Raw genomic sequence first — 27,798 nt, 5'->3', positions numbered from 1 at the left:
AAAAGTGAATAGATAAGAATACTGTACGTCAAGAAGGAGAAACTTTTTTTCAGCCTGATGGCTGGATTTCCTTCTGGGCGAACTTGGGGGGGGGGGACATACCAGTGGTGGGCAGGGCCAGAGGGAAAATTGGGTGGAGCAACACATGGAAATGTTCCGTTTATACTGTAGGCTAGTTTCTACACATTCACACTCCCCTCTGTACCCTGAATCCAGGCAAGCAAGGGTTGTCACTAGAATTAGAGGACATATTCCAGCATGACAAAAACTCTCAAGGAAGGCACAGAGCAGAGGCAGTGAAGAATGTGGTCTGGGGAAGAGTTCTGAGAGCAAGACTGAGGGGTCTGGAGAACTGAATTCATTCCCCAGGCCTGGGGGCTGACACCCCTGATATGTAAAAGAAGATGAGTTGATTTTGTTCTGTGTGACAATTCTGCAAAAGCCTTGAAACAAACCCAACAAGACAAGATATGAAACAAACAAGCTCCATGCTAAATGGTCTCATTTTTAATTCTCAAGAGTTTTATTTCCACAAATGTCATAAACCAAAACAGCCGGAAAACAGTCTGTTTTGCTGTAGAGATACTTTGCTGTGGTGCTAGAGAATCAGTCTGAAATCCTAAACCCATCGAAAAGACCATGCAAAGCTAAAACAAAGTCATTTACAGTAAACTTTTTTTTTTACAAAGGAAATAGTAAAAAATACATCATTTTTCATAGAAAAAAAGCAAATATACAAAAAACCAACCCTGCAGGCCCTTGCAGCCTACAGAGAAGAGGTCTATTCAGATCACGCATCCAAAATAGGCAAACATGAACCCAGGAATGGAAAGGCTATTCTTTGTTGTAGTTGTTCTATATCTGAATGCACCCGCTGGTATATTTTGGATAAAATAACAATGTCTGTGCATTACAAACCCCCCTCCTTTGTTCAAAAGACTTTTTGGAACATTAAATCAGTTTATGGGGCAGATATGGGGGTGGGATGTAATTCTGTTTATCCCTAATTAGCACCACTTTAGCACCACAGCTGACGAGCATTCCTTGAAGTCCAGGATCCCAAAGCTCACCAAGGCATTGACTTATCTAATCATCTGCATCACTATTTTTTAAAAAAGCAAAGAAACAACTATTACTTCCTGTAAAGATTCACTCTAAATAAATAGAAAGTAAATGTTCAGATTATAATCTTTAGCAGAATGTGATATGGCATGAGATGAGACGCCAATATTCAGAGTGTCCTGCAATAAAATGTTGTGGCGTAGGACACTGTTCAAGATTTCTACTGCTCCATTCCCTTTCCCCTCATCCATGTTTTCTGACCCACCTGCTCTTAGTCAGCATTCCATGGCAAATGAGCATGACCAGCTCTCATTGCCTCTTCTCTACTTTTTTTTAACCTAAAGATATGTTGAACCTATGCAGACTTTGGGGTTCCCTCCAGATCCACTGATACTTCTGTTATATATGGGTGGCGTCATTTTGGTTACATAAGTGATCACATTAGTGCTCGGAATGAACTACTTCACTGAATTAATCCAGCTATCTCTGAACTACACCAGAAAGCAGTTCCTATAATTTCCAGGTGAACCAAATGTGAATTAATTTTTTTCCACATTGCACTGTGTGCGTGTGTTTTGTTGTTTTCTTCTATTTTATACCTCAATTCTGATGTCTAGAGAGATAGAGGAAAAGAATAACACCTAGGACTACATGAAGGAATTATGAATTATTATAAATATATTAATTGAAACAGAATGGAATTTGTTCCTCTTTGCAGGGAATGAACTGGAACTGGAATGAATTCCTTAAAATAAAATAAAATAAAAATTCAAGCTCTCTATGATACTCAGAGCCTGGACATTAGAGGAACTGCTATGTCCAAATTCCCAGCAGACAGACAAAAGCAAACTCTTTGGATCCCAGCTGTGGACTGGGCTGGATTTGAAAAGGTTTGAATAGGGGGGTGAGAATGATAAATGATTAAAATCCAACCCTTGAAATACCTGGGTGAATGTTACAACTCCATTCATCATGGAGACAGTTGAGATCTGCATGGGATCTAAATATATACTTACTGAATACAAGGAAACAAACCAGATCTATTAGTTCTCTAATATATATGTTGTGGTTAACCCCAACATACATAATATATATAATAATAATAATAATAAAATAAAGCCCCACATCTGTACAAAATCAGGGGCAAAGCAAACGCTCTGTAAGTTTCTAACAAAATAAAGATCAACTTCTAGAGATCACTGCATAATTAAGATATGACCAGCTCTGCTGAATAAAATAAATTGAAGGTAATTGTAAATAAAACGATGCTGTCTAATGTACTACCAATCGAAATGTGCCTGGACAGGGGTTCTAGTTCCTTGATTTATTTTTAACACCCCTAACTTTCCTAACTTCCTGCAATTGTTTGGCCAGCAAACCCAGCTATTCCACATTTTTTCCCTTAGTTTGAGAGAAATTCCCGGTTTACGGAGATGGTGCTCTTTTGAAAGGCAGTTTTGTTTTTCCGACAGCTAGGTGTGTCTTTTGCACTATCCACAGAAAAGTCTACCACCTGTTGTTTCAGCACTGCATTTAATGGACCTGTTGTTAACCCAAGAAAAGAATCCAAAGAGACTTGGATTCTCCCTCTCTCTCTGTCTCTTGCACTCCAACACACCCAATCACACACACCAACTATCACACACATAGCAAGGCCTCCATAGTTATTCAAGCTAGCATTCACCCTTAAGCGGTAGGTTCATTCCATGAAGTGCAAAACTCTTATCTTTGAGCAATATAAGCTGTGCACCAGAAAATAAGGTGCTGAACACTCCGCTCTCAAAATCTGACCCTAAATGTTTGGAAGTAATATTAATAATAATAAAACACTGAGCTGACACCAATGGGATGTGGATAGTTAAGTCAGAATGTGATTCCGGCAGCAGTCTTTGTCGTCCCTGAAAGAGTTTTGACCAAGAGGACTTTGTCATACTGCATGCCAGGACCGACCACCATCATGTGTGGGCTTCCCATCGCTTAGGAATAGCGCCTCCTCCTCCTCCCAACAGACGGGGTTCCGCTTCTTGGAAATTTATTGCTTCACGGCAAAGATTCGGAAGGCGTTTCCTTCTGTCTGTGTCTTTAAGCTGGAAACAAGAAATAAGACAAAGGGAATGCATAAGCAGTTTTTCCATTACAGGAGTGGGGGGGAAACCCCTACATCTTCTTTTGATTGTTTTAAATAGTTGGAAAATTGCATAAAGTGGTAAACAGGTCTGACCCTGTCATATTTTCTTCATAGGAAGCCTCCTGGGGACCATATCTCCAGTATCAGGTCTTCTGAACAGCTTCTAAGTAGGGATATTCTGGTCTTATCTATGATGGCCAAGAAGCCATTTATCCTCCATACTTTTGTCCAGTCCTCCCCCCATCTCACAGCCCATAGGAAATTCTTTATATGGATTCCCCCACCCTGAAAAGACTGGGGGGGGGAGTCTCAGGTGACTCTCCAATGGCTACACGAGAGGAGATAAGATTCAAAGTAAACCCAGCAGGCCCCATCTGAAAAGCTTGGCTCTTTGGGTTGGCAATGGGGCATAGCAGTCAATGTTTCTTTGCTAATTCCTCTGTTCAAACTCATTTAAAGGCAATGGGGATTTTATTCAATGTTTGAAACCCTGAAACCAATTTCAAAATTGAGATGGTGGCTGGCTGATGCAGACAAATTTGTTATCTATAGGGCTGCTTGCTTTAGTAGGTAGGCTACTTCCTCCCATCCACATCCCCAGTGGATTTTTTAATGATTTATATTGAAAATGACCCTTGGCTCCAAACAGTAAAAACATGGTTGGCTGACTGAGGTCCCATCCACACCATAGATTTAAAACACTGTTGTACCACTTTAATAGTCATGGCTTCCCCCAAATTACCCTGGGAACTGTAGTTTGTTAAGGGTGCAGAGAGCTGCAAGAAGATCCCTTATTCCCTTCACAGAGACACCATTCTTCCTCACCATGCTCAGAGTATTCAAAAGTTGCCTTGCTGACTCTCCCTCCCTTTTCGCTTCCATCAAAGGCAGAAAAACGCAACAGTCTTGGAACCAGTCACAACCCTGAGAGTTTTGGTTTTTCAGAAGTCCCAGTGTGAGCTATCTTGGGATATTCCCAAAAGCCTTTTCCTCCTGAGGGAGCAACATAGTGAAGCTTACGCAGGACTGAGAAGAGCAGGGAGGGAGCTATCCAAGATGTACTTTCCCAGAAACCCCCATGGGATCTAAGGCAGGAATGATGAGGGCACCATGCCTGACTGCTTGATGTCATCTGAGATCTAGGGGCCTCCCCACAAACTAACTCATAGAGGTGTGCTTAGAATCCTACAGGGTCAGTGTAAAAAAAAAAAAATACCAATTAGAAAAGCCAGTCAATGTTTTACTGCCTTGTTATATGCTTTCTAGAAGGAAAATTCTTCTAATGGTGTGGAGGGACATCACTCGTGTTCCACTAAACAAGGATGGGGAACTTGTGGCTCTTCAGATAACATTGGACTACAACACCCATCATCCTTGACTATTGGCTGCACTGGCTTAGGCTGATGGGAGTAGAGTCCAACAACATAAGAACATATGAAGTCAGACCATTGGTCCATCCAGCTCAGTGTTGTCCATACTGACTGGCAGCCGATTTCAAGGATTTTGGGCAGGGTGCTCACAGTTATAGCTGGAGATGGTATGGGTTAAACCTGGGACCTTCTGCTTGCAAAGAAGATGCTCTCCCCAAACATCTGAGGATCACCAGGGACAGTCCATAGCTCAGTGGTAAAGGCCATGTTTTGCATGCAGAAGGTTCCAGGTTCAATCCCTGCTGTTTCCAGGTAAGTCTAGGAAAGAATCCCACTGGAAATCCTGGAGAAACACAGCCAGTATGACTAGATAACACTGAGCCGGATGCTCAGAGCATGAGGCAGCTTCCTATGATTCCTATCCATACCAAAGGACCATCACTATTGTAAAAGGAAATATAAGAACAGGGTGATGAATCCCTCTAAATTTCTGTAGTTACTTGCTCTTACTAGTTCTCTTCTCAGACAAAGCGGAAACATGGAACACCACCTTTCTTTATCCCCCTTGATCACTCTCAAGAACAATACTGTGAATCAATTCCTTACTGAATACTTTGTCATACAGCCAATCACTGATTTATGGAATTTGTTGTCAGGAGATGTGCTGCTGCTCAGTAAATCGGATGGGGAGGAAAGGACAAACTCATAGAGGAAAAGTCTTGCCAGTGACTATCAGTCTGGATAGCTCAGTTGGTTGCATGGTACTGATAATGCCAAGAAGTTCTGTACGGAAAAGCTACATATTCCTGCAATGCATAGGGTTTGGACTAGTTGGTCCTCAACGTCCAACTCTATGATCTATCAGTCTATGATCTACTTGTCATGGTTGGCCATATGGAGTCCACATGCTCAAATGCTATCTCTCTCTCTCTCTCTGAGTAGCAATTGTGTGGAACAAATGTGAGAATTGCTATTGTTTCCTGTTTGTGGGTGTCCTGCAGGCACCTGACTGGCCACTGTAGGATGCTGGGTTAGATGGACCTGTGCTCTGATCCAGCAGGGCTTTACTTAGGTAGCAGAACAAGGAAGACAACAGAAGAACCATTTCATAAAGAGCCCAATCAGGAGAGGGGTGACTGCCTTACCTTGCAGATTGGATCCCATTCTTTGAAGAGCCACTGTAGGATTTCTTCTTCTCCACAGGCATCACATCCACGTACCCACCAGCATTGTCTCCAATGACCCCTGCATGAACAGCAGCTTTGCAGATACTGGAATTCTGAAAGGTCATAGAACAACCACAGTCACTTACAAAGGGGCCCAGAGGCATTGCATGGAACTCAACCCATGTTGAATACTAGCTGGGACATTATTCACACAAACACAGTTCCAGGTTATCAATTTGTTATCGCTTGGCCTGTGCCAGGGCTGAGGGCACAGGGCATTCAACACCAGCCCCAGCACTCAGCATCCTGGTCCAAAATTAATCCTCAATTCCCTCATCGTCAACAGTGACAGCAATGTCCACCCCAGCGCCTTTCAAAAAGCAGCATTAATTTTAAAAAATAAAATAAAATACAGGCCCATGTATACCTTTATACCAGGTTAATTCCAGATCACATTAAAGTTTACCAAAATGTGAAGCCTGACTTGAGAGAATCGCAAAAGCCATTGACGGATCACTGCATCTTAAAAGCTAGTGGGGAAAGAGGGAAATAGCATGGAACACTGAAGCTGTAGGGAAAGCCAGTCTTTGGATTCAAGAGGATTTGTGGATAGGCAGCTACAGAGGAACAAAGAGCTAAAGCGCGCGCATACACACACACGTTGGAGATCATGGACTCCCCTCCTTTTCTCCCACCCAAGCCATAAAAGGCAGGTTCTCTTTCATCCCTTTTAACATTTATCACTGCCTCTGTGCTGGCAGCTCTGCCCATTCCGACTGCCAGCTTGATTTGGGGGCTTCTATATATGGTCAAGGAGAGCGGAGGAACACAGCTGAAGCAGATATGCTTTGAATTTGCCCAAGTATGCAGCCACAAAGCATCTAAAACCAGGACATTAAAAAATATATATCACCCTGTCCTCAAGGAAGTCAGACAAGCTATTATTCTGCAGTTATGCACTACGGAAGCCTCCCTTTCCAATAGCTCTTTCCAAAGCCTTCATTTCCGGGCTGTTCTGCCTTCCGAAATTCACCTCTGGTGTGGTCAAGGCACACCCCTGCCACCCCTTAACCCCCTGGTGTTGCCTTTCACTTGCTCCCAGCAAGGGTTTCTTATCTTCACTACCAAGTTGCAAAACTGTTTAAAGAGGATAAGCCCCAGCACAGGAAGGAATTTCCTCCCTTCCTTAAAAAACAGCAATTATAATATAGAAAGATGGCCAAGCAGCCTCAATTTCTCTATCCCTAGCCTGGAATGCATCCACACCATGCATTTGATAATTTTCAAATGCAGCTTCTTTACTTATAAATTGATGGAGAAGGGGGGGGGGGTTGGAATGAGAATTTTTTGGCACAGTGCATATCAGCAAAATCACTTAACCAACAGAAATGCAGGCAAGAGAGAAAAGAAATCCTGTTAACACTTTACTGAGCTTACTGAACAAAAGCTGCATATAGGTTCACTAGAAAGGAACAGAGAGATTTTGACTTTCTTTGTTCCAGCCTTGTACATAGCAGGGAGACATACAATCAAGCATACAGCCTGTTAATTCTAAGTTTGCATGCAATGTTTATGCAAATATGTCTCCGTTTTAATCTTATTTTGGAGGGAGGGGTTGCATTTTCTCTTTGTTGGCAATACACAACACCACGCCCCCCCCCAACTGCTGTCCGCTGTGTTGCATTTTACAATTAAGTCACTACCAACTTTATGAGTGAATAATAGAATATAAATCTGCTCCTGTCCCCATGCTCCCCCCAAAGTTATTAATTTCAGCAACCTGCTTGTTCAGTGGAGTGGGGAGCCTTGGCGTTGTCACTATTGTCAAACAACCGGGAATCAGAAACCCTTGCTGCAAATCAGATCCCACTCTACATTCTGTCCACCCTTGACTGCTGTAAGCTTGTATTTCAAAATGGTTTTCTTTTCTTTTTCTTCCCCTTCCCCTTGATCTGTTTTAGAAACAGCTGAGCACCATCCCTTGCTCTCTGCAGGGTGGCAGAATGGCATTCTAACTCGGGAAACCACTTTTATGCAGGGTTTTGATGGGCCATCTGGCTTTGATGATAAGCTTTCACTACTTTCGACTGTTTGCTTCCTCAGTTCATCCAAGCCTGGAGTGCGCCTCCGGCACATTTGTGGTCTCATTATTTTGCCACTGATTACAAGCACTCTGGCTCCTTGAGCTCTCAAGAGCGTTTCCAGAGCTACTGTGACCTCTTTCCCTGCAAACATACCTTTCCCAAGGCCTCAGTCCTGAGCCAGCTAAAATAGTATGCTGGTTTCTATGGGGAAAAAGTGAGCTTGTCTTTCTCTTTCTTTTTTTTTTCATTCAAGTCACACAAGCCAGAATTAAGTGTTCTTTATCCCCATGGAGGAAAGCACACTAAACAGGTCTCAGGGGGAGGGGGAACCAAAAAAGCTTCAGTCTTTATGGGGCTGCAGAGGGGAAAGATGCCTCGAGTCCAAGGTCCTCTGCAAAGACTGGTTCCTACTTCCCTATGGCCCTGTGCTGTGATCAAAGTTCATTTTGGATACACATGTACTCGAGCAAATGAGCTAAATTAGGGGTCGGCAAGCTTTACCAGCCATGGGCCGGATCATTCCTATGGAGATCATCTGTGGGCCAGACTGGCGCAGCACGATGCCGGAAATCATGTCTCCGCATGTCCACGGCACCGGAAATTGCTTCTGTGCGTGCCCAGATGCTGAAAATTGCATCTGCACAGAAGCGATTGTCAGCGCCTGTACATGCACAGAAGGTATTTCTGGTGCCACTCGGTGAGTCCCTGTGCTGCGCTTTAGTGCAGTGGGGGGGGGGGGACTTGCTGAGTGGGCGGCTCAGTTTGCGGGCAGCTCATGGGCCGGTAAAATGGTCTTCGTGGGACGCATCAGGCCCATGGGCTGCACATTGACGACCCCTGAGCTAACTGATGTGTAAAGGGCAAAATTTAAAGCCCAATATAGAAATCTGCTTGGTCTCCATTTTGCAAAAAGTCACCTGCCATATAAAGAACAGGGACCAGTTCACACACGGTCTCTGCACTTGATCACTGCATGCTTCCAAGCAGAAGTAATATAATGTAGTCAATGTGGTGACCTCCAGGTGTTGCTGGACTACAAATCCCATCACCTTTGACCCCAGGGCTGTGCTGGCTGGGGCTGTTGGGAGTCCCAAAACAGTGGGAGAGTGCCAAGTTAACTACTCATGTGGTTGGAATAGCAGTAGTAATAATGAGAGAGTTTTGTCTATGGTGCCATACAGTCTGTGGAATGGTCTCCCCTCTGAGATACAGAAGGCATCAACTCATACCCTCCCACATTTTCATCCCCCCAAATCACTGGACCTTCAGCACTTTGGCCCATCATTGCTGACTCACACCAGAGTAAGAGTCTTTTGCTCCTGCAGTCTGACACGAGGACTCGCACCAGAGTACTGGACCAAAAACTGGGACATTCCAGGATGCAAACAGAAGCTGGGGTTGGTTTCTGTCATTTGGGGATGTCCCACTTAAAATGGGACAGTTAGGGGGTATGTCACCAGTGATGAATTTCCAATAGTTATTGAAAACAAATCTTCTTGCCCAGGCATTCCCTGCCCTTTGATACTTGTGTTAACAATTCTTGGTTCTGTATGTGTAGATTCTGTCCTATTTTTCTAGTTATTGTAAACCACTTTTAGTTTATTAATGAAAGGCTGTCTAAAAAAGAATTCAAGTAAATTAGTACTATTATTCATTCATTCTTTATCGGAGGGAGAGAGAGGGAGAGGTCAACTCAACCACTTGAGTGCCAATCTTTATGTGTTGGAAGTGCAATGGAAATCCCAGGGCCAACCCTCCCATTAGGCAGAATGAGGCCATGACCAAACTGTGTGCAATCATCAGTTCATCCTGTAGGCATCAAGCTATAACTATGCACACTGGCACATATTTCTTTAGCACAAACCTTCCCTGACGAGCCTTCCATCCTCTACTTCTACTTTATATCCAATTAAGTCCACTACTCATAACTGCCAAAGCCAAGGCAGTTGAGCAATCATATTTGGGTGGGAAGCCATGCTTCCATTCAACCCATTGCTGAAGATCTGGCAGAAGAGTGCTAACTTAGGATCTAAAGGGGAGTTTAAAAGAAACCAGTTCATACAAAGAAATTGATCTTATACTAAAGCCACACAGTGTCCAAAATGAGCTTTATCCCTTGCAGGGAAACAACATCAATTTTTGTTTGGCTTTTTCTCCTCTTTAAAAACGCAATTCAAGAAGCTCTACAGTAGGAACAAAATCATCAAATAATTTGGACCATTCTAGCTGTGCAGTAGTAACTTTATTCCACTGCCAACCCACACGTTGATTAAACACTGTCAGGCTCTGTTGCCAGCCAACAATTTTGGAGAGCAAAGATGTGGTCTCCAAACAAGATGGATGTTGTTCTTGAACACATCCCTAATTCAACAGGGAATAAATGTTTTTGGCTCCTTCTGCTGAGCCCTAAGAACTCCTGGTGAGTTAAGCCTCTGTGCTATAGACATGCAGAGGATGTTCACCTTCTGGTATAGAGTATCTCATGGTTTTTCTATCTGTTCAAGGAATCATAAGAATTACAGGCCTGCTCTGTAATGTCCCTATGCCAACCTTCACCAAATGAATGGCCTCTGGGTGCTTCGAACTACAACTCCTCTCAGGCCCAGTCAGCATGACCATTAGTTCCAGCTCAATGCTGTTAGAATACAGAGGATACCACTCTTCTAACATTGACTATATCAAGATTTTTGTCCACTTACTCAAGAAATCCTGGGAACTGTAGGCTTCCCAAAGGGCTGAGAATTCTCTTCTGGCAATCCTCTGGCTGCCGGTGAACTACATATTCTGTCACTTGCCTATAAACTATGAGTCTGCCTCCACCTTACATTTATCACATGGAAAGCAGGTTTGCAGCCACATCTCAATGTGTAAAAACACCCTGATTGATTGATTGATTGATTGATTGATTGATTGATTGATTGATAACCACTTTGAGATTGTTTGGGTAATAAATGGAAGGAATAAACCTCATCCAGCTTTATCTGCCTCTCTTCAGGAAAGCCTTCAGATTTCTCAAAGACACAGCCTGGCTTGCACTCTGGATGTGATATACAGCACTCGTAAGTGGTCTCACTTGCACGATCGGTGGAAGGTGCCCTGTCATTCATAAAACTACAGAAGCCGAAAATGCCACAACAGCTCCACTGTTTATGTACAGCCCATTTTGCCAAGCAGGATGAAAAGAAGGTTACTTACATCTGCGTAAATGTTGGTGCCATACACCGGTGCCCAGTAGGATGGCTCATCTTTGCAGTAAGCTGGGCAGTAAGACCTGAAAGGCAATGCATTGAAATGAGCATCTTGCACCACAGACAGCCAATGAGTTTTTGGACTCCACCTAGGAGGTTTTTGGACTCCACCTCCTGTGAGCCACAGACAGCCTGGCCAATGGTCAGGGATGATGAGAGAGTTGTGGCCCAGCAATATCTGGAGGGCACTGTACGAGAATAGCTCTTTACCTACAGAGCCACCTTCGCTACCCCTTATGTTACAACAATGAGCTTTTAGGAAGGAAGCTCCTGTCTCCCACCACCCTACAAAATTTGCCTGGCACATATATATATTTGAACAGCCTTGCTGGATCAAACCAAGAGTCATTGTCAGCTGGTGAAGGAGTTCGCTCCTGGGAGTCACCAGTTACTTTTTTGCAGTTACTGGGCCGGATGGGGAAGAGAAATCCTTACCACTGACTGGTGAGAGGCAGCAGGGAGGCAGGATTGGCTCAGTCAGCACCTTCCAAGCTCTGTTGCTACTGACCGGCTAGCGGCTTCAGAAGATATTACCACATTGGGAGCTGCTAGTCAATCAGGAACTGAATGAAAAGCCCCTGCTACTCACTTACCTCCCAGTGAGGGAGCTGTTTCTCCTCTCTGTGGTGCTGACTGTCCCCACCAGAGAACCATCCCACCAGCTACTGCTGTTTGTTGTGCATTTTCCCAGCCTTCTCACTGCTTTCACCAGTCTTGCTTTTGACTTCCAGGTGTCTCTTGAATATTTTTTTAAGCTGACAAGCTTATACCATTGTTTAAAATGTCCTATGAGTGGCTGTTCATTTTTATGATTGCATCCTAGTGCTTTTAATGTTTCTGCGTTGCTGAACACCACCCTGATGTTTTGCAAGAGTGCGGCATATAAATATTTTATATGAGTAAATAAACAAATGAATTTCCCTTTCATTGCAATGGGGACTCATGCAGGGGAAGTCCTGGGCCACTCATACCCACTAAGTATAACTCAAAGCATTTACCTTGGGCAATGAGTGGCTGGTTTCTTGAACTGGCAAAGCTCCGCTACTGTGGTGTAACAATCCAGAGTCTGCACTGTGGAAATGAACACAAGGTCAAGTTGTGAGGTCCATGGGATGGAAGGAAGCACTTGAGACAGACTCCCCATGCACACACCACCCATTGCATAGTAAGAGGACCAGTTCCAGGGGTGAAAAGTCCTTGGGCAAAGGGTCCTCTGGTGCTGCTGCAGCAGGATCAAGCAGAGAGAGGAAATATAGATCCTGAGTAGGAGCTCCAGAGTGGCTCAGTCATCCCCTTGAAAGCCTTGCAGTTGCTGATTGGAAAGCAGCCTCTGTTGATGTCTTGGCTGCTAGCCCAGGCATAGGCAAACTCCAGCCCTCCAGATGTTTGGGACTACAATTCCCATCATCCCTGACCACTGGTCCTGTTAGCTAGGGATGATGGGAATTGTAGTCCCAAACATCTGGGGGCTGGAGTTTGCCTATGCCTGTGCTAGCCAGTCAGTGATAAATGAAACACCCCATGCTGTCCCTGGATCACTAGTAAGGGAGGACCATTAAGCATCATCTGGTGGACCCCTTCTGTCAACTAACCTGTCTTGGCTGCTGTGAACCAGCCGGGTCCAGCCGCCTTTTACATTTCCCTTGGTGACCCCAGAGTGACGCAAACTCCAAGGGCATGGTGGGAAATTTAAAAGGGAGGCTAAATCCAGATATCTGATACTGTTGAGGATCAGAAGCAAAGAAAAATTCAGGGGCCATCCAGGGAGGACAGCTGGTGCTTTAATGGGCGTTAGGGTCCTGGAAGCAGCTGGAAGGCAGAGTGCTGAAAGATGCCAGCCCTGCACATCCAAGTCCCTTTTCTTCAAACAGTTTTACACAAAGGAGACATTTTTGAGAGTCTTTATCTTGGAGATCGGCTGAACTGCAAAAAGATTCCTTCATTTAAAAGGAGGGAAGGAATCCAAGGGTTTTTTTCTTTTTTTTAAGTGGCCTCATTCTTCCTTGTAAGTGTCCTGTCCGGTCTGCAGTCTGTTCCTGGCAGATTATAAGTCGCATCCTAACTTTAAAAGGCTTTTGATGGCATCGCTTTTGAAAGTCCCTCTGCCCCCCCCCCTTTCCGTCTCTAACTTTCTAATGCCTTTGTTCAGGCGAACAGGGGTCTGGCACACACACACAAAAAGCTGTGTTTAGCCTGGATCAGAACTGTAACTGGATGGGAAATGGGTCTGTTTCAGGACAATGCCAGAGTTAGCTTTTGAGTGTTTGTGTGTGTTCTTTTTTTCTTGGAGCTTTCATGCTTTGCTCTTGTCATAATTATGAATATTGTTTTTACAGGCACATGAAAGAGACTCACATCTTGATGGCTGGGGTGGCGGGGGAAGCCAAGAGGAAGAGATTGTTTCAGTTCAAAGTAAATTGCAGGACACATTTTGGACCAACCTAATCAAAACCGGGATTTTGAAAGCAGCTCCTTTGCTGTTTCTTGTCACAGATTGACAATGCAACTAGCAATGTTCGTTAGTATTATTATTTTCATTATTATTTCACCTAGACAACAATTTTTACTTATAATGCTCTTCACCGTGTTTTCTGTAATTCTTTGCAACACCTCTGCAAAGTAGGTCACTCCTAATCTCATTTTAGAGATGAGTGACAGCCAGATGCCGTCAGAAAATCATTATAATGGAAGAGATTGTGGCTACTTTCACAGCATTCATTTAAAGGACTATGATAGTACAGCCATGGCTTCCCCCAAAGAACTCTGGGAGCTGTAGTTTGTGAAGGGTGCTGCGAGTTAATAGAAACACCCCTGTGCTGCAAGAGGGGTTTAACTAGGGTTGCCATACGTCTGGAATTTCCCGGACGTAGCCGGAATATGGCAATAGGAAACAGTGTCTGGGCTCAACAACCTTTGTGCCTGGATTTCCCCTTTTAAAAATATGGCAACCCTAGTTTAACAGTCGTTTCCTCTTCACAGAGAACTCTGGGGACTACAACTCTGTGAGGGAATTGTCATTCACCAAGTGGCATTCTTGACTGGAGCTTTGAAATGGGTTCAGCAACACCTGACAATAAGTTGATTGTTGGATCAAGAGAAGCTGTCTTTTGAGTGCTGTTTTCGCTGCAAGATCCCCTGTTCAGCCCCCACAAGTCCACCTGTCAAACCTGGCCCACAAGTGGTGGGGGAGAGAGCAGCCTGACCTGTCTGCCAGATCCCATCCCCCACATCCTTGATGTAAACCAAAGGCCAGTTCTAGTATAATATACAGTTCTAGGAAGCTTTTCAATGCCTAACAAACCCCTGAATGGCATGGTATCTTACCAGCTATTATAGGCTCCCTATAAAGAAAACTTACCTGTGACTTTCGAAACAATGAAGGAATTAGAAGGTTTGAATTTACTGTGAAATGCAAAAGACAGAAAACAAAAAGTATTAACTGGCTGTTTCTAACTAAAAGATATGCACTGAATAAATCAAATCTCCATGCACCATTATAGGAGGACCAGCATCTGTTAGATATCGGAAGTAGGCAGGATAAAAGAGTGAGCATGCATAAATTCCAGATTTTGTAACTGTTAAACAAGCCCTTGCTGCTGGGCATATCACAAGTTGACCTGCAGCCACTAGCAGGAGTGTGTGTTTGTCTATTTAATGCCATGAAAATACTCAACAGCATTTATTTATTTTTCTGAATTATATTGCAGTTAAAGGCAGAAGAGGAAACAGGCCATTTTTCTGTGATCATTTGGCCACCCCTAAAGGAGTCTGAAGTTTGAAACTTCAGGTTTCTCAAATTAAGCATAGTATGTCAGGGACTCCATTTCATAGGTGGAGAAGGGACCAAGAAGGGACCAATCAGAAGATAATGGAAGTCACACACATAGCCATGACTCAGCATTTCCTTAAAGCGCATCACTGCTGAAGCTGGAGTTAGACTTTCACTTCTGCAGATCCTGATTTATCCCCTCTCTCTTAATACTGGAACTCAAAATCTTCCTGTGAAACTGAATGACAGGACATTCTGGATGGGCAGATGAAAGTACAGTGGCATCTCAGGTTACAGACGCTTCAGGTTACAGACTCTGCTAACCCAGAAATAGTACCTCGGGTTAAGAACTTTGCTTAAGGATGAGAACAGAAATCGCGCAGTGGCGGTGGTGCAGCGGCAGTGGGAGGCCCCGTTAGCTAAAGTGGAACCTCAGGTTAAAAACGGTTTCAGGTTAAGAACGAACCTCTGGAACGAATTAAGTACGTAACCAGAGGTACCACTGTAGTTTTTTGCAGAAAACACAATGGAATTCACCCCCTATTGCTTAGATACTTTAAAGGGGGGGGTAAACAAATTCACAGAAGATAAGGCTATGAGCCATTAGATCTAAGCAGAACCTCCACATTCAGTGGCAATATACCTCCAAATATTTGCCCATGGGCAACAGAATAAAGGGAAGGCTACTTCTTTCAAGCCCTATTTGCAGGCTTCCCAGAGTCTTCTGGCTGGCCATTGTAAGTAAACACTATCCTGGGCTAGATCTGGCTAGATCAATCTTGTGATGTCCATATGCCCTTGACTACAGAGCCTTCCAGGCAGCTCAGTAAATGTAGAAACCAACTGGTGAATGCATCAGGTCCAAGTAAAAATCTGATCCCACCAAAACCATCACCCAGAATATTTACTGCTCAGATTTCCCCCCGCGGTAAATTACCTTGATGATTGGATGCCATTTCTTGAAGACTTCACAAAGAAATCTGCTCTGCCTTTCCTGGTGATGTCTACCAGGCCTCCTCTGTTATCCAGCACCCCAGAATGGATGGCAGCCCGGCATATACTGGATGACTGCAAGGAACATTATTTTTACAGAAGACATTTAATAGAGTTTATTTGTAAGACTCTTCCTAGCTGATAAATAGCTTGCATTTTTGGTAGCAGTCTGTCATTAATCCAGAGCAGGGGTCATCAATGCAGTGCCTTTGGGTGCCACGGTGCCCTCCAGTACCCCCCTATGGCACCTGGAAAAGGCCTCAATAAATATTCTCCCCCCCCCCCAAAAAAAAATCTGTAATGTATGGGAGACTGTTTGCTCTTCCTGCTCAGTTTCTGTTTGTTCTGGCTCACCTTTTCCCACATCGAATACATCCCCCTAAACATGCCCATGTGCCATCAGATTCCAGAACACCATCCCTTCCTTTAGTTCTGAACAGAGGAGAGGCTGAAAGAGTTTCTCTCTATGAGTGAGTGTAGTGGTGATTGATGAAGATGCTTTTTTCCAATGATTGCATCAATTTGTGGCCCTCTTTTTCTGCTCTTTTAGATCTGAAAGCCATTTTGTGTTGTGCCATGTCCCTATGGCAGCAATCTTGTAACCCACAGCGCTGTCTCAAAATCCTGAATTGATCTAGTGGCATTTGCCATTCATAGCCTACAAGCCACAATTAATATGGAGCATAGCTGACAACATTGATTTTCAAAATACTAACACACACACACACACACGGATTGGAACGAGTACAAGGGAAACCTGGACTTCAAAGGGTGGAATGTAAAAATTGTTGATTTTTATTTGCTGATCACTAAATGAATGCTACTGTTTCTGTGTTTTGGTTTTATTGTTGATCTTTTAATTTTAGTTTTCTTATTACAATAATAGTCTTTAAATTGTACATTGCCCTGGAAGTTTTTGTTGAAGGGTATGGCTCATATATTTCTTATATAAAATGTTTGCCATTATTAGAGACAGAGCCAAGAGGAATGTGACTAATCAGGAGTAAGCTAGAGCAGTATCTGTCTAGATAGAGCCAGGGTAAGGCCTAGCTAGTGATGCATGATGTCTAGCAGAATTTCGAGCTCCAACAGAATCTGGAGCTTCTTCATTCTGCAGACATCCCAGTTTTGGAGGCCAGACATCATGCATTTATTTATTTTTTACAGGTAAGAACTAATTAAACACTGTATGATGGGAGTGGCTCTATTGTACTGAAAGCCAACTACACAGAACACAAGGCTGTGATTGTGTGCTTGGCTTTTATCCAGAGTGAGTATGCCTGGTGGTTCTATCATCACATCACTAAGGCACATCATTATCCTCCATTTTTGGGGACTTGCAAGTATCTCTCTGTTTATTACTTTATTACTTACGCTTTCATAGGTGAAGGTTCCGAACACTTTTGCATTATTGTTCAAGCAGCCAGCAGGACACAGGTATCTAGCAAAAAATAAAATAAAATGAGTATAGTTAGCCATGTAATAGTCTTCAAGCTTTTTGGAACTATCTGTAGACCCAGCCTGAAACAGAGAACCCACTTTTTATTTTTATCATACATTCTGACTTGCCCATTCTTCTCTGTCTCTCTCTTGTTCCTCCCTCCATTCATTTTTCCTCCTTCTTTGAACCCCCCAAAAATAAAAACTTCCCCTGAAATGGGGTCATGTTCTGGGTGCAATGCATGTTAGGAATGGATATGCACCTGTTACCAGCTTTGACTTGTGGGTCTTGATTAGGGATAGAGGCGGAACCCACAAAACTAGGATTCCAAGAGGATCATGACTTGGATCAGACTGCAAGCTCACTCTGTCTTTAGAAGTTTTAGGTATATAGAACTGATGGACAAAGTTCTATGGAGGTAGACAAATGGGGAAGACCACCAAGTCAGATAATCAAATCTGTCCCCTGCCCCCACAAAACAACACCACCACCAAAATGGCTTTTGCAAGCTTCATCAACATACAGTGGGCAGGGGCTGTGTACACACCAGGGTGGATAAAAATCAATGATTTTTTTATTTTAAAATATCAAAAAATTGGATTTTATTTAAATCGGGTTTCTAAAATAAAATGCTTTTGGAGGAAAAATCTTTCTAAAGATAGTTTTCTATTTGAGTTACGTTATAGTCCAAAGGCTATTCATCAGGAAATAAGAATTTGTTTTTAAGTTTTCATGTGTGCTGAAATTCAGTCCAAGTTTGTTTGTTTTTTAATCATTTAACCATATCAGTTAACAAACATGGATACATATGCTATAATGATATTGTTTTAGTTAAATAAGTTGTTCAAATTGTTATTAAGGAAATGATTGTTTTTCTCCTTCCAATAAAGTACAGCAGAAAAGTTGTCCAAATATAAATAATAATTTCATAATTACCTGTATTTGTATTTCTAATAATATAACCAAATCAGTAATTTTTGATATAACTGTAAAAACTACTTTGAAAATTAATTTTTCCAAAAATGAAACCTTCATCTGGTTATAAATATTAAGATTACACCAGCAAGAATGAGTCTTTCTGTAAAAAAAATAAAATGATTTAAATCAAGTCTTACTGACTAGTGATTTAAATCAATTCTTACTGACCAGTGATTTAAATGGACGCACGGTAAGGTCTACCTGCAATGAGTTTTTATTTTTGGAACAAAACCAGTTTTTCAAGAAGCACTTTTCAGGGGCAAAAAAATAATAATGCAATAGATCTAGACTGAGTGTGGGCTATGTTGCGAAAGCAAGTACTCAGACTCCACTGATTTGCAAATTAAATGTTGTGCAGCTTTACTAACCTCATTTGAACTACCCACGTTTTTAAGGAGAAACAATAACAAAAAAAAGCAATGCATAAAAATGGAACACCATCCCCACTCTACATTTTCGAACAACCCTCTCTTTAATACCAATGTTTGGTTTGGATTTGGCATGCTACTCTCCCCGTCCCCGACCCCCCCCCTCAAAAAAACCCCAAGTGATAAACTGTACTGTACTTAAACTAAAACCATCACACGCAGGCTTGGTGGGTGGAGGCAATTGATGGTCCAGCTGAGATAAGTAAACATTGCTGGAGCGAGGGTGCTGAAAGGTCAGTGCCAACATTAGCCAAACAGTGTTGGCCACTTTGGGAACTGCGGGTTACACATTGCAGGCACTTACACGAAATCAACTGAGGCCCCATAATCTTGGCTGAATTTGGCTGCGTCATTTGCATGAACGGGCCCTGAAAGGCTGGCTTCATGGACAAGAAGCTTCTACACAGCCACTGGATCCGTGTCACAGCAAACAGAGCACAGCCCATCTTTTGCTTTGAAAATATAGTGCGACTTTGCCAAGGGTGAGGCCTCTGCTTTCCCAGCAAGGTGGGGAAAGGAGGGAGGGGGTGATTACCTGTTGCATGTCGATCCTTTGCATTTATCCCTCATTTTGGTGTCACACTTGATCACTTGTGCTGGAAGGGGGAAGAGGAAATACAGAGCCATCAGCAGGGCAAGTACTGTAACAGATATCCACATGGTCACACTTGTGTAGATGAAGTCTTCAAGCCATTGCTAGACTATAACTCCCATCATCCATGACCACTGGCTATGCTGGTGATGGGTGTTGGAGTCCAACAAGATCTGCAGGGCCACAACTTCCCCAGCCTCGGCCTAGATGCTTTAAGGGGGTTCTCTCTTTAAAAAGCTACAGGTGACAAAAAATTCCCTTTCAGGAGAGAGCAGCACAAAGCCCACACAGAAATACAAATAAGACTGTCTTTTTCAACCCACTTGCGGAGCATATCAGAGGAAAATGGAAAGGAAAATGAGTAATGACAAGTATTGAGAAGAAGAGACTGGAAACATCATTCTTAATATGGAAGCAGAACAAATATTCGAGGATTGGACTCCTGCCAATCAAGAAGCTTGGGTACCCCCCACAAAAATTTACAATTTGGAAAACAATTGGATTATATGATATGTATTGGATTATATGATATGTATCTGAAGAAGTGTGCATGCACACAAAAGCTCATACCAAGAACTAACTTAGTTGGTCTTTAAGGTGCTACTGGAAGGAATTTTTTTTGTTTTGACTATGGCAGACCAACACGGCTACCTATCTGTAACTGATGATATGTATTGTTATAATTTGGACTAATTGATTTGATGTGTTTAATTTGGAAATATGAAATTTAATAAAAATTATTTAAATAAAAAAAATCCCTTTCAGGTTATATATATATATATATATATATATATATATATATATATATATAAACAAAAGCATCTTGAAACTTAGGAGAGGGAGACAGTAATGCTCTCTTACTCATGTAAGACACAGTGGTTGGCTTTTCTTTCACAGGTTTTGTGGCTTTGGGCTTCCACACAGGTTTGCTGTCCGACACCTGGGGCGTCTCCACTTCGTTGGTCTCTTCGGTCTCGGGTTTTTGGACGTAACCATCATCTTTTTTCACCCCAGCAGGTTGAAAGAAAAAGCATCTTGTTAATATTTAAGGTCAGTGGGGCAGGTGGTGGAGGTGCAGGGGATGGAGTGACTGCTCCCTTTAATTTACTTAGGGGGGTTGGCTGCATTGCCTAGAAGTTCGCTCCTGCTTGCAAGCTTAAAATGCAAAGCAAACAGAAGGGGAAAGTGGGTCGTTCTCCTCTAAAGGTCACATCCACACCAACACAGCACCTCTGCGGATAGTACACTACAGATCCCAAGATTCTTTGGGGAAAGCCATGTGTTTTATATTTATAGTGTGGCTTTGACCAGAGTTTGAAGTGACAAACAAGACCTGTACAAATATAAAAATTACTATCTGATTAGCCCAGGCATAGGGAACCTCATGCGTGGGGGCAGGCATCAAATGGAGACCTCTATGCCTCTCTGTCCAGCCCTCAAGGCATACCCATTTATCTTCCAAGGCCACAATCCCTATTGGCCCCGCTTTGCACCCTCTGGGAGTATTTTTGCCTGGCCGGCAATGTGCCCTGGATCTCTGATTGTGATTTGTGCTTTCCTAGATAGGGGCTAGAGAAGGGTGTGTGAGTTGGGTGTAGAAGCCAGCCCACTGCACACCAGTAACCCTGGCATTCATTGTGTTGCCACTGGCAAAGTTCTACTCAAAGTAAAACCGCTGAAATTGATGAGCCTGAGTTGGTTGTGTCCAATCATTTCAGTGTATCTACTCTGGGTAGGACTAACATTGATACAGCCCATCTAGTCCACCATCCTCTTCTCACAGTGGCTAACCAGATGTCTGTGAGAAACCTGAGCACAAGCACACTGCCCCTCCGCATCCATGGCTCTCAGTGACTAGCATTCAGAACATTACTTCCTCTGACTGTGGGGTCAGAACCGTACAAAGAGAGAACAGGTGGTCCTTGAAGCTAACCCATCAACAGCAAGCAGTTGAACAGCAAACTGAGCAAGCAAACAGATCTCCATCCCTTTGGTCACAGCCTTAAAGGGGAAATACAGTTCTCCATTTTTATCTATGCATATGCATTAGCATATGCCAATTCTATTGACATCTTGCAAACTACTTAACCACGTACCTTTGTAACAGAGATTATTCTGGCACCTTCCTCCATAGCTAGGCGGGCATTCAGAACACGGCCTGCCGTTTTTATAAGGGGCTTCTCCGATCCAGTTGCCTCTGAAAAGTGAGCACACATTTTGAAAGTTCCTTAATTCCTCCTCTCTCAAGCATCCTCTGTTCCACACTTTAACATATGCAGTTGCTTCACTGGGCTGTTCCAGGCCAGTTGCCTGGATCTTTACCCTCCTGAGGCCTCTAAGCACCGTGGAGCTATGGAAGAACTGAATGTCCTTACTGTACTTACTCATTGATAGATTACTGTAAATATGGGAAAAGATTACTCCCTTCCACAAATGTATAGTTGAGCAGCACTCTAGCAATAACTTGGCAGAGTCCAGAAGTGAAGCTGCCTTTTTACCTCACAACCAGCTAGTCACTGATGGGCTTTTCCCACTGGCACCCCCTCACTAGTTCCACAAAGCCGTTAGTCAAGGCTGCCTCCATTTCTTTCCTCACAGGACATTCAGGTGGCTGGAGGAACTTAGCACGGATGTTCAGGTCTTCCCCACTCAGGAACATGTTCCATTCCCCATCCTGGAGAGCTTCCGAAGAGTCTTCCAAGAGATCCAAAATACTAGCTGTGATGTGTGAGCCAGACAAATTGCCAGTGTCTGGGAACATCAGACTCACACAATGTTTCCTTCATGCTAACCCACTCATCCTTACTGGGCAGAAATCACTCAGCACCAAATTTGTCTTCAGGAGAGGCGAGAGACCTACGTTTGAACCACGCCTGTCCAGAAACACACTTCTCAAAACATTCAAAGGAGCAGGAGCTGCCATTTTGTTACAAACAAGCCCACAAGAGGGCCTGTTCAAGGTTCGGATTAAGGATGCCTCTGTTCTACCTCCACTGTCAGGGGTATTAGGCTTCTGGGTGCCAGTTGGTGGGAATCACAGGTGAGCAGAGTGCTGTTGTGCTCATGTTTGGCTTGCAGGCTTCCCATAGACATTTGACCAGCCACTGTGATGCTGGACTAGGTGGGCTATTGGTGTAATCCAGCAGACTCCTCTTATATTCTTAAGTGATGGAAGCATTGGTGGGGTCCAAAACTGATTACATTTCCTCAACCCAGCCTGGTGTTCAACATTGGTCTTTACACTATGGGGCTGTCTCCAGTGTTCTCCAGTGTTTGCAAGCATGAGGGCGGGCTCTTGCTCCAGCAGACAGGTGACTTTAAATATTGTGCAACAGAGAAATTGAATGTAAAAGTTGCTCTAGGCAACGAAGTTACCAGCAATCTGATTATCTGCTTGCACAACAATGTTCTGCTGGTGCAACACTTATCTGGCCAGCAGATAAGTATACCACTAAGTGACTTTAACTTAGCATTACATTGGATACAATTCCCTGTCTTTTATGTCACCAGCAGTGCCGCTGTCCCTAACTGACCCATTGGGCTTTGGCATTCCTCATAACCAGAGAGACAGTTGGAAATAGCCTGCCCAGTTGCTGCCAACTGAGACAAAATATGCACAAAACTGCAATTACTTCAACTTGTATCCCTTATAGGGACAGGTGAATCAGTACCTATCAAATTCTCATCTTTCCAACCTTAAGTTCAGCTCTCCACATATCCACATCTGTTTGTGGGTTTTTTGAAAACAAAAGTCATCATGAAAATTCATCACCCCCTTATAACACACACATTTTGGCACCTAATCAATTGCATTTTTACGTATTCTTTTCACTAATATATGCAGTCTTTACCCTCCTTTTGTGCATATTACTTGGCTGGAGAATTGCATTGCAACATTCAGAAAAGTGTGAATTTCAAAGGATCGCTGTGCTTCAGTTCACATGTTGTTTCAGAAAACCCAAATTTGTTAGATTCCCCTTTAAAGGAGAACAGAAAGGAATCTATAACCCCGTTCCCAATTCCTTACTTAGGAGAGTAGTTGCAGACCAGGTAGACAGCATTCTCCCAGATTTGGCCCCACACGTCCATCCTTTTGCAGACGTTCACAGCACAGCCAACCTTATTTGTCGTTGCCCAGACAACCTGCAAATGGGCACAAGGGCACAAATGATGTCAACACTTGCCACACGAGATCAGTCCCCTAGCATTTTCACATCTGCCCACTTCTGGCAGACTTGTAACAAGAAGCAGCAAGTTCCAACAGAAGCCCCGTCCCGCTTCCCTTACCTGTGTGTAGTGGGTGCACATCGGTCCTGAACATCTCTCTGGACACCAGGGATTACATTCATGGGGATAGGGATAGGTATAATCTTTCACTTCATCATACCAAGACTGGACATGGAAAGCTGGAGAGCGATACCTAAGGAAAACAAAGATATGTTCCAGTTCTGGTGGAAGATTTGGTGCAGATAAAAGGCAGCGCCTATTCCTGCAGCAAGGGATGCGGGTGGTGCTGCAGTCTAAACCACTAAGCCTCTTGGGCTTGCCGATCAGAAGGTTGGCGGTTCGAATCCCCATGGCGAGGTAAGCTCCATTGCTCAGTCCCAGCTCCTGCCAACCTAGCAGTTCAAAAGCACACCAAAAAGTGCAAGTAGATAAACAGGTACTGCTCCAGCGTTTCTGTGCGCTGCTCTGGTTTCGGTGTTCCGTTGTGCCAGAAGCGGCTTAGTCATGCTGGCCACATGACCTGGAAAAACTGTCTGCAGGCAAATGCTGGCTCCCTCAGCCTGTAAAAGTGAGATGAGCGTCGCAACCCCAAAGTCATCTGCAACTGGACTTTACTGTCAGGGGTCCTTTACTTTTTATTCCTGCAGCACCTAGTTAAACTATGGCACTCACTCCCACAGGAAGCAGTGGTGGCCTCCAACTTGGAAGGCTTTCAAAGAGGAGATGACAAATTTGTGGAGAAGGCAATCAATGGTTACCAGCCATGATGGCTATGCTCTGCCTCCACAGTCGGAGTTCACTCATGCTTCTGAATACTAGTTGCTGCGTGTTGCATGAGTGCATCTGGCATCTGGGTGGCTACCATTAGAATAGGATGCTAGACTAGATGGGCCATTGGCCTGGTCCTACAGGTTCTTCTTGTGTTCTTAATTGGGGAGAGAATACCATTGCCTCTCTTGAGTATTTATGGCAGAGTACCTTTCCCGCACTGCCAAGAATCCACATCAGAAGAAAGGCCCAGCTGGATCAGACCAGGGCCAGTCTAGCCTAGCGTCCTGTTTCCCATCTTGCAAGAGATGCACCAAGAATTTCTCCATAAGGTTTTTTTATATGCCACTTTGCTGGGAAAAGAAGTGGAGATGAACCCTGGACTGACTCCAGAATGGTATAAGTGTGGGCAGGTTGGGACTGGTGACTTTTAGCAACTGAGCAGAATGGAATTTCCCCCCTTAAAAATGGGATTCAAAGTGAGTTGCATTATAAAGTTCTGAGCATGAAATCTCCCCTGCTGTTTCTTTTTAGGAGCCCTCTCATTCTATGGGGACATGAGTGAAGAGAAAGTAAAATCTCTTCAGAAACTCAGGGACTCTCTCTTTTCACCAGGCTGCAGGTGTAGCAAAATAAATAACAACCTCACCATTAGGCTGTGTGGGAAGTGGAATATATAAACCCTGAATTGAAAGTAGGGAGTGGAGCTCAGCCCACTCTCCAGTTGGCAGCCAGTTCTTCAAATTAGGAGCTGGCAAAAACATTCAGCTGCATCAACAAGCATGATTTCTTACCCTGCCCAGTGCAGTGTTAGGATGAAGCCTTCAACTGGGATTATGGAAAGTACGCTCCCGCTTAGTCCATGTTATGTGCTCACAATCAGGGAATAATCCCAAAGTGGGGAGTACAGAGCCTAACAGGACATGGGTTGACACTAAGGATTAAGGAGCTTAGCCATTTGGACGTCGTGTTCTGTCACCAAATATGGATTTCTGTAGGTTACAGAAAACTCTGCCCTGGCTTCTGTCTTGCTACTGGCTTTCTGCTTCTTTTTGGACCATTTCCCTGCGTGCAACACATCACCAGCACTCTTCCTAATGGAGAAAATTCATGCAGCACAGAGTAATAAACACACACACACACACACACAGCAAATGTGTGTGCCAACAATAGCTCTGCAATCCTGGAGTATGAATGGTCCAGGCATTTAGACCAGGATACATATCAGAGACATTTAAATGCTGCTCCCTGTTGCATGGTTGAGCCACTGCCACAGACCAGGAGGGGAGCATCTAAAAGCTGCGCATTGGCAGTGGGAAACTAAACAAGTTTCCATTGATGAATGAAGCTCAACACATGCAGAGGCTCTATTGATAGGAAGAGTGTGTGGAGAGAAGACCTGTATTTAGAATAAACCTTCCTATGGCATTTTCCCCTGCCTAAAGATAAAGGTAAAGGGACCCCTGACCATTAGGTCCAGTCGTGGCCAAATCTGGGGTTGCGGCACTCATCTCACTTTATTGGCCGAGGGAGCTGGCCTACAGCTTCTGAGTTGTGTGGCCAGCATGACTAAGCCGCTTCTGGCGAACCAGAGCAGCACACGGAAATGCTGTTTACCTTCCCGCTGGAGCGGTACCTATTTATCTACTTGCACTTTGACGTGCTTTCGAACTGCCTACACACTTGTAAATTTGCCATATGGGCGTGGTCTAAAAGCTTCTATACTACAACCACTTAACTACGTACTAGTAAATCACATTGAATTCAATGGGGCTTGCTCATGAGTAGATATGTGTATAACTGTGCCTTGCTTGGCTTGGTAGCCATCTTAGATTCATTCATTATCTCTGTTCATAGTTAAATTCTTATCCCACCCTTTCTCCCAAAGGAGCTCAGGGCAGCAAGCACAGACACCATAAGACAATTAACACATCTTACCTGCCCCAGTGGACAGCCAGATTTTGACCAATAGACCTAAGGAGGGTGGCAGGCCCATGATCCCAAATGCATTCATGGGCCCAGGACTCGGCCGATCTCTCCAGCTCATCGTCCCATCTCTATGTGGAAGAAAGACAGAAAGGCATTAGAGGAGGCAAAATGAAGATGGTGGCATTTTCCAACCAAGCCTCAGAATTAAACCCAAAGAAGCAACACATCAAGTGTGTCTCAGTACGGAATGTTGCAGAGCATCCTTGCATTCCAGGAAAAGAAGAAGTGCTTATACCGTGATGTTATTTCCATATTGGGCATCCTGTCCAGTTTGTGGGGAAAGGTTGCTTTAACTGTTTAGAGGTCATGCAGGAAGACTAGCACTTGCAGCCTGAACACCAGAAAGACTGGGAAAGAACTGGAACCAGTGGAGGCTGGTCCTTTGGTGTGAATGGGGCACTGACCCACCAATCTCAGTCCACCCTCAGTTTGCATCCACCTGCCCAGCCATCTTGCTTAACAACCAGTCCAGAGGTGGTACTGCCTGTTAGCTCCCCCCTCCTCCGTCTCAGCACTACTCCTTGTAGAACTCAGCAGGAAGCAGGTTGGAACAAAACTGGAATCAGCTGGCTCTGCCTGTCGCTGGCTCTGATCCTGCCCACCATTGGCTCTTTGTGAAAATGACTTACAGAAATGCATTGCATTAGGGAGGAATTGCTGGCCCCCCAAAAAATCCATCCCATAATTTCTTTTTCTTCTTTAGTGGAAATAAATTGTAATTGCGGAGAAATAATGAAATAGTTATGGGCATCATATGGTGACTACAATGGAAATTATGGGAAGGTTGGTGCCTTTTCCCCCCAAGGGAACTGACTTTTATGATAACACAGGGATGATGAGGAAACTAGTGCTCTGCTAAAGTTCCCATCATCCCTGACTGCTGGCCATGCTGGCTGGGAGTCCTACAACAACCAGAGCATCACAGGGTCCCCAGTCCTGTGCTATAAGCATCATCATCATCACGCTTGGGCTAGAGTGCTAATTGGGACATAGCACTGAGTTCGGCTTTACTGGGACTGTTTTCTTCTTTAGAAGAAAAGAGGTGTTTCACAGGCATATAAAACTGGCAGTGCAGCATCGAATCATTGGTTCAACATAAATGTAAACCAAGCCCATGCCAAGACAAGGTAAAAGTACCTGGCTTTCTGGCAACCCTGCGTTGTGTTTGGGTCATTTAAGTACATCCCATGCTTAGATCGTGTAACTTTTCTGAGCCAAAGCATGGTGAGGAGTTGGGGAGGGGGATTTGTTAAACTCAAGCCAAGAACACATGTTCTTGCAACGCGCATCAAATTAGCACCAGCTCTAGTTGGAAGCATTTGCTATGGGCGTGCAGAAAATAAAATCATTTGCGATTGCTAATCCCCTCTCCGGAGCAGCTCCTGGACCGAAAAAAAGCACCAAGGATTCACTGGCTTGTGTGTTGCTTGCACTGAAACACAAAGGACTTCAAAGCTCCGTTTGTATTCCAGAGGTGAACGCTGATGATTTCCAAGTCCTATTAGGTAAATATGACTCGATGAAAGGCAGATTATGAGCCAGCCCCAGGAGAGTC

The 27,798-nt window shown here is 43.9% G+C and overlaps 1 protein-coding gene across 1 annotated transcript in view; it reads right to left on the bottom strand.

The window, feature by feature from the left end:
• Positions 1 to 489: 489 nt before the first annotated feature.
• CRISPLD2 (cysteine rich secretory protein LCCL domain containing 2) overlaps positions 490 to 27,798 on the bottom strand; it is a 46,307-nt gene continuing 18,998 nt past the window's right edge. Inside the window, exons 3-15 of the mRNA XM_081924076.1 lie at positions 26,193 to 26,311; positions 23,547 to 23,679; positions 23,287 to 23,402; positions 21,356 to 21,456; positions 20,121 to 20,258; positions 19,203 to 19,263; positions 17,195 to 17,261; positions 15,765 to 15,895; positions 14,417 to 14,460; positions 12,057 to 12,129; positions 11,006 to 11,081; positions 5,706 to 5,839; positions 490 to 3,149 (exon numbers count right to left, since the gene is read on the bottom strand). Of these exons, the coding sequence (XP_081780202.1) occupies positions 3,095 to 3,149; positions 5,706 to 5,839; positions 11,006 to 11,081; positions 12,057 to 12,129; positions 14,417 to 14,460; positions 15,765 to 15,895; positions 17,195 to 17,261; positions 19,203 to 19,263; positions 20,121 to 20,258; positions 21,356 to 21,456; positions 23,287 to 23,402; positions 23,547 to 23,679; positions 26,193 to 26,311 (1,248 nt within the window). The 3' untranslated portion in view covers positions 490 to 3,094. The remainder of the gene's footprint in view (positions 3,150 to 5,705; positions 5,840 to 11,005; positions 11,082 to 12,056; positions 12,130 to 14,416; positions 14,461 to 15,764; positions 15,896 to 17,194; positions 17,262 to 19,202; positions 19,264 to 20,120; positions 20,259 to 21,355; positions 21,457 to 23,286; positions 23,403 to 23,546; positions 23,680 to 26,192; positions 26,312 to 27,798) is intronic.

The sequence above is a fragment of the Podarcis melisellensis genome, assembly GCF_964234715.1.
Source record: "Podarcis melisellensis genome assembly, chromosome: 8".
Taxonomy (NCBI): Eukaryota; Metazoa; Chordata; class Lepidosauria; order Squamata; family Lacertidae; genus Podarcis; species Podarcis melisellensis.
The sequence above is the reverse complement of the archived record's forward strand: the minus strand, read 5'-3'. Positions and strand labels throughout refer to the sequence as shown.